The sequence below is a fragment of the Asparagus officinalis genome, chromosome 1 (genome assembly GCF_001876935.1).
Source record: "Asparagus officinalis chromosome 1, Aspof.V1, whole genome shotgun sequence".
NCBI classification, from domain to species: Eukaryota; Viridiplantae; Streptophyta; class Magnoliopsida; order Asparagales; family Asparagaceae; genus Asparagus; species Asparagus officinalis.
Window position 1 is genome coordinate 11,618,315 of NC_033794.1, and position 11,666 is coordinate 11,629,980.

At 36.8% G+C, this 11,666-nt stretch overlaps 2 protein-coding genes across 4 annotated transcripts; both read left to right on the forward strand.

The window, feature by feature from the left end:
* Positions 548 to 3,485, forward strand: LOC109849968 (probable inactive purple acid phosphatase 28). Of its 2 annotated transcripts, XR_002249292.1 has the most exons (6): positions 548 to 794; positions 878 to 1,025; positions 1,277 to 1,677; positions 2,703 to 3,111; positions 3,182 to 3,259; positions 3,330 to 3,485. XR_002249292.1 is itself a non-coding variant. In XM_020419868.1 (5 exons), exons 1-5 carry the CDS (start codon positions 636 to 638, stop codon positions 3,275 to 3,277), a joined length of 1,143 nt encoding a protein of 380 aa, XP_020275457.1. In that variant the 5' UTR covers positions 548 to 635; the 3' UTR covers positions 3,278 to 3,485. The 2 variants fall into 2 exon arrangements, 1 of the variants encoding a protein (XP_020275457.1); XM_020419868.1 differs by lacking the exon at positions 3,182 to 3,259 and having other exon boundaries at positions 2,703 to 3,119; positions 3,260 to 3,485.
* On the forward strand, positions 3,956 to 9,733 carry LOC109849981 (GATA transcription factor 20-like). 2 transcript variants are annotated; one of them, XM_020419887.1, is made up of 7 exons: positions 3,956 to 4,407; positions 5,169 to 5,255; positions 5,373 to 5,482; positions 6,057 to 6,185; positions 6,411 to 6,516; positions 9,334 to 9,405; positions 9,506 to 9,733. In XM_020419887.1, exons 1-7 carry the CDS (start codon positions 4,084 to 4,086, stop codon positions 9,593 to 9,595), a joined length of 918 nt encoding a protein of 305 aa, XP_020275476.1. In that variant the 5' UTR covers positions 3,956 to 4,083; the 3' UTR covers positions 9,596 to 9,733. The 2 variants fall into 2 exon arrangements, with proteins under 2 accessions (XP_020275476.1, XP_020275468.1); XM_020419879.1 differs by having other exon boundaries at positions 3,958 to 4,407; positions 5,370 to 5,482.

Sequence of the window (11,666 nt, forward strand, 5' to 3'; positions counted from 1 at the left end):
CAATATTACCTGCTATTACCTTAGGCGTTGATTTGGCCTTTGGTACCCAAACTCGTTCGAATCTCGGCGATTCCTTAATTGCCTCTCCCTTTAGCATTTCTCGTGCTTTTTGGAACAGGGCTCGGGCATGTGCACGCAAGGCGCGACGCTTCTGGATTCGCTCCTCGAGAGTAGAACGGGTTCTTTGAAAATAATATTTTATTAGATATGATGGATGAGTTGTTGGATAAAAATAATATTTTATTAGATGTTGTAGGTGAGTTTTAGGGATGAAAATGTGTGAAATTGTATTTTTTGAGAGTTCTTGGTTTTCATTTCTATTTTTTGGTTTTTTGAGAAATAACCAAAAAGGCCCTAACTGTAAATACAGTTAAAATTCCCAATTTTCGCATATCAAACTGCCATCATATTATTATTTTATCCAAAAATAATAATTATCTAAAAAAAAAAAACCCAGCAACAGACAGTTGGGTCCAATGGTAAAAAAAAAATTACAGTAAACCCTTTGTAGTATTAGTCAGCATTTTCCGACAGAAATATGGTTATAGTTAATAGTTGAAATCAGAGCCAAAATCCGAAGAGACTAAACTCGAGCGAAGCCAGCGGCCGGATCGTCCGCCGTCAAGATCTACTCGATGTGCAGCTGCTGTCGCCGGCCATGCCACATACTTCTCCCTCTCCTTCTCCCTCTCCTCCCTCTCCTCTTTCTCTACCCTTCCGCCGCCCCGCGGGTCAAGAGACCGGCTCCTCTCCCTCTCCGATTCCGCTACGACGGCACCTTTAAAATTCTGCAGGCCGGTGCAAACTCCTATGACCACCCCTGGAGTATTCTAAATTAAAAGCTTGAGGTTTTAATTTGTCTGTTCTATCTATGTAGGTGGCTGATATGCACTTCGGTAATGGGTTGATCACTCGGTGTAGAGATGTGGAACTGAGCGAGGCTGCCTGGTGCTCTGATCTCAATACTACGAGGTTCCTTAAGAGGATGATTCAGGCTGAGGACCCTGATCTCGTTGTCTTTACAGGTGGGTTCAAATTTTGATTTTTAGCAGAAATGTGTTTGACCCAGGTGGTGCTTTGTGGGATTTGGACCCAGAGAGGATCTTTTTTGGGTTTTTTGAGTGAACCCAGGTGAAAATTTTGAGGTGAAATTTTCAGATTCATTGGTCACGTTGCTTCCGGCCAGTGTAATCTTGATCAGAAGACAGTAGGGGGATTTGTTTTTTCTTTGCTCAGATGTTGAAGTTCACTGAAATGTATTGGTTTTTGTTATCAGGGGACAATATATTTGGGAGCAGCGCAACTGATGCAGCTGAGTCTCTTTTCCAAGCTTTTCGACCTGTCATGGAGTCCAGAACACCATGGGCTGCTATCCTGGGCAACCATGATCAAGAGTCGACGATGACTCGAGGGGAGCTGATGTCTTTCATCTCTCTCATGGATTACTCTATTTCACAAGTGAATCCGTCCACGGTAGAGCCAACGAAGATCGACGGGTTTGGGAATTATGATGTTACAGTGAAGGGAGCTTTTGGGTCGGAATTATCAAATACGAGCATTTTCAGTCTGTATTTTCTTGATAGCGGCGATCGCGAAATGGTTAATGGTTTTAAAACTTACGGGTATATCAAGGAGTCTCAGCTTGCTTGGCTTCGGAGAACTTCTCAAGAGCTTCAGGTGATCACATGTTCTCTTGATTCTTACCTGAATGAAATTGTTATATACATTCACTCAATGCGATCATGTTGGATTTTAGCATTCATCTTACAAACTTGAATGTGGGTCTTAATTCATGTTTCGGTGAACTCCCTAGCAATTGCCTAGAAATAAACCTATACTTTGTGACCAATTCTTTAGTGGGTTTAATTTTGGTTTGTGACCAATGCGTTTAGTTTCACTGTAACTCAAGGTAGTGAAGAGCCTAAATATGTGAGAAATCTTTGCCATGTGTTCCAAACTTACACAATATTAATGAAGTATAAATTAAGGTACGTGATTGTCGACCACGATTCCTCTTAACAGGAGAACTTGTGGAGCCTAATTCCGATATGCTAAATAGATCTATATTTACGGATATATGATCCATAGAGACTTTATATTCTGAAGACGTAAGTTCATCATTAGTTTATATCTCTTTATCTGGTCATGACATATATTATATATCAACTTCAAAAACTCCTTAACTTGAATCAGAAGTCTCTCTCAAACATACATATGACCAAGGCGAGAGACTGTATTTTTTTCTATGAGAAAAGAGAAATGAAAACAAGTCTAATATCAAACAGAAATTTTAAAGCCCATGATTATTTTGTCTTTCAGATTGATGTCTTTCTATATCGGACCTGTAAATTTTGCGACAAGATATCCTGAACATATTAAGGTATTGTAATTTCTCATTCTAGGAAAATCAAAAGGAGAAAATATGAACGAGTGCCCTAACCCTATCAACTACATTGGGTGAGAAATTGCCCAGCCTTAAACATTATAGATAGATCTGAGACGAGACTAATCATCATGACAAACCTATCACTTCTTTCCCATGTAATTTTGTTAACTGTATGAATTTCACAGTTCAGCAGAAAGTAGAACTGGATACAATTCATTCTTCAAACAGAATGTTAACTGCTCTTAATATTTTTTTAGTTCTGAAGCTTCAACTTTAGATCTCTAACTAGCTATCAACACTGATTATTGTCAAACAGGCAAATTTCCAAGCCCCAGCCTTAGCATTTTTCCACATCGCAATACCAGAAGTTCGAGATCTCTGGTTCAAAGAATTCATAGGCCATTATCAAGAAGGAGTAGCTTGTTCCTCTGTCAACTCCGGTGTTTTAAAATCCCTAGTCTCTATGGGAGATGTAAAGGCAGTTTTCCTCGGTCACGATCACCTTAACGATTTTTGTGGCGAAATTGATGGTATATGGTTTTGTTACGGTGGGGGATTTGGTTACCATGGCTATGGAAGAGCTCATTGGCCTCGGCGAGCAAGGGTCATTTCGGCTAGCCTAAGGAGAGGTAAGAGGAATTGGTTAGGGATTGAAGCTATTAGGACTTGGAAGAGATTAGATGATGGCAAGCTCTCTAAGATTGACGATCAAGTGCTTTGGAGAGATGATGAAGTAGAAGGACTAGACTGAAAATTGCATTGATGTGTTGTCGGTTGATCAAGTGCTTTGGAGAGATGATGAAGTAGAAGGACTAGACTGAAAATTGCATTGATGTGTTGTCGGTTGTTGTGATCTTATGTTCTTGGATTCAGGTAGAAGGACTAGACTGAAAATTGCATTGATGTGTTGTCGGTTGTTGTGATCTTATGTTCTTGGATTCAGAGTTTTGAGTTGTTGTATGTATATATTGTATTGAGAGTTATTGGCTAAATGCCCTGATGCGTTGTCAATTGTTGTAGAAATTATGTTCTTGGATTCGAGATTATTGAGTTCTTGTATATCTTTGGCAATTGTAGGGTCATCTTTTATTTAATTGTATACGTGGTGTTGTGATTTTACTTGTGGTGGGATTAATTTGATAGAATTCTTACCAAACTGTTAAGTTAAGACGGTCTCTCAATTTTCTTGTGCTTTATTGGACCGCAATTTGAATGATTTTAGCGACCCATTTCAAAATATTAAATATTTAAGGATTAATATGAAAAATCCCAGAAAACTAGCAGAAAAACAGAAAAGGGAAAAATAAAAACAAGAGATAGAAAAGTCCTCCCTTAAAGAATGTTTCAGTCATCTTCAGTAAAAATCCAACTGTACAGTAATTAATTTACTGTCAAGGTTAAAAATACCGTTCGCATAATCCCGTCGCTCTCAATACGACTCCATCTCCACCGTCCATTTCCCCAGCTCCATTCCCTTAAGCAAACCCAACGGCGAATTCAACACCCGCATAAAACACCCCCCGACATCCTCCTAACATCGATCCGAATCCAACGGCTGACATTAATCCTCAACACACCTTCCCCCCACATTCTATCGTGTCTCAGATCCATCTCCTCTCTCTCCCCTCGAAATTTTTTCTAGGGTTTCGATTCAACAAGCAATCGAACGGAATGAAGCTTGGAACCTCAATTCGATCATGAACCCCAAGCCATCCGGTTTGAATCATCGCTACTCCATGCCGATCCAAGGTCAGATCGGCGACGCACACGTCGGCGGCACCGCCGCCAGCGCCGGCGACGAGTCGCATATGATGGACGGTGAGCACGCGATACAGCGGTACGAAGAAGGAGAAGGCGGCGGAGTTGAAGGAATGGATGGAGATCACGAGCATGAGCAGGATCATGACGGCGATTTGCCGTCGGAGCCCATCGCTGCGATTGGGCCTCAGATTGGGAGCAATCAGCTGACGCTTTCGTTTCAGGGCGAGGTTTACGTGTTTGATTCGGTTTCACCAGAAAAGGTATGGTGTTCTTTTTTTTTTTACGGATTTGATTCATTAATTCTTGCTGAAATATTAGTGCTCGTCTTTCCGTTGGTTAGTAGGGTTTCTGTTAATTGGGGAAAGAGAAAATTTTTCTTAAACATTAATCGTAAAAAGTCAAAATTTGCTCATGTTAACTATTAACTCTTGCTAAAAGGTTGGATTGGATTGAGATTTTTAAGTTTGTTAGTTTATAGTTGAATTCACATTAATCAAAGAAACATCCGATTTTGGTCATTAATGCTCTTTATAATTGGCTCTAGTGTGAAGAAGGTCAAGTTTTGCTCTGTCTGGATTGAACTTTGTCGTTGTTAGTTGTTTATCGTTTCGCGATGGGTTAGCCAAGGGTTACAGAAGGCTAATATCTCCTTATAACTCTCAGAAGCAAAATAGTGCCGAAGAAGAAATTATAGGCTTAACGATTCTTAATTTGTCAAACATAAAAACATTGACAAAATAGTTATTTACCTTCTAGACTTGTTAAGAGTTTACTAATCTGCCTCTTTAGATGGGTTGCAAAATAATCCTTACTCTGGAAAGAAAGTATGGATATATATTTCTGTTCCTAAACATCAAGGAGAGCAAATGAGTGATTTAATCCCTGCTTAACGCGTTAACTATAGTGGGAATGGATTAACAAACTCAGCCCTTTTTATAAGATATCTTCCTCGGAAATTATTCCGGAGTCATAATTTATGACTATAAATCTGAAGACGACCAATTTTTAAACTTGTTGACAGGTCCAAGCCGTACTTTTGTTGTTGGGAGGTAGGGAGATAACAAGTACGGTTCCTTCAGTTCCGTCAACCTCACAACAGTATAATAAGGTACTGGTATTTAGGGGTAGGTTTGCATGTCTTTGTTTGGTTTGGTTATGTATGTTTTGCAATGAAGGTAGTTTGTGTTTGCTTTGAGAAGTGATTTCGTTTCATTGCTGGCAGAAGTCAAATTTTCCTCATAGAGTTGCATCATTGATGAGGTTCCGAGAGAAGAGGAAAGAGAGGAATTTTGATAAAAAGATCCGGTATACTGTTCGCAAGGAGGTTGCACTGAGGTAAATGTTACATTACTTCGATTAAGTTCTTCTTTACTATGGATTATGTTTTCTTTTAGGGGAAAAAATTTGATGTTAATTTAAGAATTCATGTTATGGGATTCCGTGACAAGGAGTAGTAGTTGAAGCTGTACTTTGTTATCAATTCCTGTCGCACTGAGACCAATTTCAAACCTTTGTCTTCTGTCTTCGCTCTGAAAGTTCGAGACTCTGTTAAACTTTGTTAAGTAAACTCAAATGATATTCACACTGAGGATAGCCTGCATCGATCATTTTTGTTGCTCTTCCTGGCAGTGTCTAAAGTTAAACTGGACATAATCTGCCGATTTTCCCTTACTTTCTAAAGGCTGAGAAATGGTCTAAATCTGGTGCTATTACTTCAAGCAAACTATAGTTTTGTGTACTCTTTGGTACGATGTTCATTTCTGTAATTAAAGTGTGGCATGTTCCAGTTAGAAACTGCTGAACTTTCCTTATTGGGTGTTGGTTAATTTCTGAACTTGTAGCACAATTTTAATTATCACTCATTTTCATGTTATGACACTGAATTTTTTTTTCTCTTCACTTATTCTAGGATGCAGCGTAACAAGGGTCAGTTTACGTCATCCAAGTCAAAGCCTGAAGATGCAACACAAAGTGTTACAACATGGGATGGTACTCAAAGATGGGGTACAGTAGATGGTCGACCACAAGCAGCATCTGAGTAAGCTTTAAGTGATGATTCAATTTTGGCAGTGTAAAGTTTAAACTCTTTCTGATAAAACTAACATTTTAGGACTATGATCTTATTACATCCATTTCTGCTTTTGTGAAGATTACATATTCAACTTTGTCAATACTTATGTCAAGCTCATGTATCAGTTATTTCTATGTTATAATCTATAATAGTGTCAGCTTTGTTAGCTGATCTCAATTTGAATGCGTTCAGATGCCATCATTGTGGCATTAATTCAAAATCTACACCGATGATGCGTCGTGGGCCAGATGGACCAAGGACATTGTGCAATGCATGTGGACTTATGTGGGCAAACAAGGTAAGAGTTATATTACAGCGTCATAAAAAATGTGGATAAAATGATCATTCCCCCAAGTATTGGTGAATTCTGAAGTTACCCCCTAAAGTATCAATTTGCTTATTTTGCCCCTTAAACTATGTGTATGTGCCCAATGTGATCATTTTGTGAGCATAAAAGTCAAATATTAACAAAATAATGATGTGATAGTGTTTTTTGGGCAAATTTTGTATTTTTTTGCGATCCAAAAAATGAGTTTTTAATTCATAAAAAGCTTTCGAGGATAAGAAGTCTTGGGAGAAAGTAGTTTAAAAATATTTTTTTAGTTTGGAAAAAAAGGAGATGAACTGATAAAAACCCATGAAGGAAAAAAAAAATGTTACGTCATTAATCTGTTAAATTTTTGACTATAGACTTTCAAAATGATCACATTGAAACTATAACATAATTTGAGGGTCAAAATAGGTAAATTGGTACTCTAGGGGGCAGCTGGAGAGTTCACCAATACTTTAAGGGGGAAATGATCATTTTACCCTAAAAAAATTCTATTGTTTGAAAATTACATCTATTTGTTCTCATATTGATTTGAACTCTGCAAGGTTGAAATTAAGTAAATAGTTTTCACCTTAGATTTTTTGTTAGTACTTGGTCATAGTTGTTAGATTTTGAACAATTGAGCTTTCTTTTCACACGCATGATACATTTCTAGATTGTTTTGCTGATCTGGAAATTGCGGCTCTCAATCCTTCAGTAAGGGATTTTACAGACCCTGAAAATTTTTAAGTTTTTATTTATGAATTAAATTTTAAGAGAATTACAACCGCAGCTTATAGGGTATCTAGAATAGCTCTGGGTTTCTTTTCCTCTCCCAATAAATTAGCATATTTATTTTCTTTTTTTATGCCTATTTGGTAAAATAGACGACGCGAGCAGTGATGATTGGAGGAAAGCATGACAACGAGACCCAATATTTTATGATGTATGACAGTTAAAAACAACTTTTAAATAGCAGGGATGGTATTGGTGGAGAAGAATTAACGCACTATGCAACATCGTCATTTTGATGAATTAGGGAAAATCTTTTTATGAAAAATTAGAGTTTGAGAGACGAAAATTTATAATAAATAATTTTCTACTGTTTGAGGCTCAGGAAACATTACTGCAGTAATATTTATGCAAAAATGAGACTAAGATCAAAGGCATTCTCTGTATTATTCCTCTACCTGGAGCTTGGACCACTAGGTAAACAGGAACAAAACGGTAAAAGGATCACTTCAAGGTATAAAACAATTTAAGGATTCTATCACACGCATATGCTAATCTGAAACTCGGTATGATAAGTTGAGAACTTCAATTTCCTGCAAGTTTAAAACTGTAGGCTTCGTTATACAACAAATATTTTTTGGTGATAGTTCAAGGTCCAGTTTTGATGGTAAAATATTTGTTATTGAAGTCCTTTAAAAGTGAAAACTATTTATATAGTTATCTTAATTACCAGTTTAATCTTCTCGAAGTCCATATCCTAATACTGGGCACTCTTTATATCTATTTCAACAATGACTTTAATCTTCTCTTTATTCATAACTTAATCTATTTCTTTCTCTCATGAGCCTGTTATAATCATTCATTTAAACTGTTAGACGTTTTTTCCATTCAAATTCTGTCCTAACTGTCATGGAAGAGTTCACTTTTTTGGTTTGGCATGTTACTCAGTTTGTGAAGGAGAGATTTTGAGATAAAATAATCAGTTTTTATTGTTGCAAACACGAAAAAGGTTGGAAACTGACACAGGACACAAATGTATTAAGTTGTGGACATGGGTACAAGCCTAATCCTTTAAAATGCAGGTCAGGAGCATGTCACAGACACTGACATAAACATGTATATACAAACAGACCAAAAGATCTAAAGGAAACATGGTTAGGTCTTGCTTTATCAAAACTAGGAAGAAACAAGTTAATTCTTTGAGAACATCTATAGATTCTGATAGTGAACCGGTTAAAGCTATATGTGGTCTAATGTGATACCACTGAGTATAAGTCCTTGACACCTCACAACAGCTTAGAAGGTTATTTAACTGTGCTAAAACATCGTTCAACTTATATTAAAAAGATTTCATTATGTTTAGTTAACTTTGACATGGCTCCAGCCTGTACCTGCTCCGACAAGCGCTCTTTAGGGTGAGTTTGGCAACCACACCAAAAAGAAAAAAGGAAAAAAAAACCTAAACTTTTCTTTGCTAGCTAGTTATGAACATTTATCTTTCATGATTAGTTTGTGTACCTTCTGTTTTGATTTATGAAGTTCTTTCAAACCATACTACTCGATGGACATCATTTCAATCGTATACTTTATACTGCTTTTTTACTTTTCCATTTATTGTCATTAGTTCCTTCCAACCTTAATTGGGTATCTAGAAATCAACTAACACTACTGTATTTCTACTAAAGCATCTTAATCAATCATTGATTGCACAATGCTTTGTTCCTTTCTCTAATTTTAGCCTTTTTTCTGAATTTGCACTTAAAAGAGTTATCTGCCTTCAGGATATTCATCAAAATTAGATGAAGCCACACACTAATTTTGTATATTCATTTATTTCTTCTTTAACTTGCATCTGTTTTGAAGATCAACATCACCAGAAAATACGACAACAATATTCTCATTTTCTCTTTCTATCATAGTCTAATAGTGGCACCTGTTTTCGACTTTATTTATGGCGCAGTATATCTTGTACTTCCCCTTACCAAAGGAGATATTTACACTGTGAGGAAATTATACATGTGATACTCCTATTGCCGATTTGTTCATCCATTCTATGCTTTCTGTTACTCACAGGGTTTGCTGAAAGATCTGTCAAAAAATCCATCCCAGTCCACTCATAATCCCCTGCCAGTCCCAAAGGAAGGAGTAAGCTTTCCATGTTCATAAAAAGAATTAGTCTTCTTTGGGTTATTCCCCTTAAACTTTTCATATGCAGATCTTTTTCTTTTCTTTTCTTTTCTTGCAGAATGGAACTGCTGTAAATGGAACATCTGTAGCCGTCAGTGAGCAACAGCCCCTTGCAATCACTTCTAATGGTCATGCTTCGTCGTCGTGAGCATAATCACGGGTTTCACATTTAAAATATTTGATGAGGGGGTAATTCACCCTGTATTTCTCAAGACAGTTTATTATACATACATGTATTACATAGGTATATTATCTGAGCATGAAATATAAATTTCCTTTTTCTTCTTTTAGAGTGTCCAAGCCAGACTGGTATTTTCACCCATTGAGATTGAAATATCTGTATGCACGGACAGCCAGTGCAGATTCTGCAAATGCTTGAAAGGCTCGAATACCTTGGTTAGGAGATAAATATGAATATATATATAAATATGAATATATATATATATATATATATATATATATATGTATATATATATATATATATATATATATATAGAGAGAGAGAGAGAGAGAGAGAGAGAGAGAGAGAAGAGAAGAATATTTCACTATTCAGCAAGTATTTTGTTCTGAATAGACAAAGAGCGAAGGTTTACAAGCGCTTGTAATATTAGGTACAAGAGATACTGTTTGCAGAGAGTTCTGGATTTACAGGGGAGGTACGTATGTTCTCTCTTGATATAAGCTGGATCTTTTCGATACTGTGTTACTGCTGATTATAGTTCAGCTACAAGTTTTCACTGTGAGGGTTTATTTATTTATTAGTAAAAGGTCAAGCTTGTACAGATGATTTTCTTCCTTTTCTCCAAATCCAACGACCAAAACAATACAGTTTGATTTGGAGATTTGATATTTGGCTAAATCTCCACATGTTATCATGAAGTCTGACCTTTTACGCACAACGGTCATATTGAAAGTGAAACATAAAAATGAAAAAAAAACAAAAAACAAAAAACAAGAGGAGCAATGGATAGAGATGTTCAGCATTCTTAGTTGTAGATAGTCTTTACAACTCACCAATCACATTTCTTTACTTTATAAACCCAAACTCGTGAATGGTATTTTTTATTTACATTATATAAAAAGATATTTTAATTGTTGGACCTACTAAATCAACTAATGCTATTAATCCATTTTGCCAATTGTAGAGGCTTTCTAAGAATGTAGAGAATCCTCGCTCAGGAGTAAGTAGCAGAGGGAGTCCATCTCTATTGGCGAGGTTTTGCATCTTATTAACATTACTACTGCAAATGTTATCTTATAACATACTGGAATTCTATACTAATGTCAAATAATTATAATCAAGCTGTCATACCACGATATATTAGTATTTCAACTAATGGTGGGTAGAAAAACCTATTCAAGCTCTCCTCTGCTAAGAAATTATTCCATGAGCACACTATTTTGATCGTTAAATAAAATATTCTATAATTTACCCAAAAGCGAATCAGTAACCTTGGCCTTGATGTTGGACACTGAGAGGATAACTAGTACGAAGTCTCTTGATTGGAGCAATGGGTCTTTTTCCTGACAGAAAGAATCCAATGAGTGAGAGAGAGGGTCATGGGCTTTCCTCTAGGCAAAAGTTGTTACTGGGATCGTGTTGTGTTCCCTTGGAATTTAGGTACATCTCCCAAGCATCCTATAAGCATATTGTCCTCAACGTCTATTAATCTGCCTAATGTGTCTCAATCCTCGGGGTAGTCGTTTACGCGAAGAATACGTACCATCAGAATTCAAATTTACGGAATGCCAAACATATACCTAGGTAAATCTACACATATGAACTTGAATCTTTAACGCTTGATTGGCGTGTGTTGAAATACCTGAAAAGAGAAACATAAACACAAAAACTAGAGAATATATTAGCGATAAATTGTTTGACAAATCATCATCAAAACTATAGGGTCAACATACGTACCATCAGAATTCAAATTTACGGAATACCACTTCATCTCACTCGCGTGTTGATTTGATTTTGTATCCGAAAGAAGGGAAAATATGAAGAGTGGCCGGCTGCAATCCTCGTTAATATTTTAGTGAAATCGTGATCTCATTCTATTCCTGGGATATCCGAGGGCATAACTGATCACATTAATTATTCTACAGTGCTGCTAGCACCATTTTGTGCCGTGTCGCTTGCCTTTGTATTGTATGCATCTCTAGGGACCAGGGTAGGAAAAAAAACATTCCATCTCATTCCCCTTGGGTTCCTCTCCATT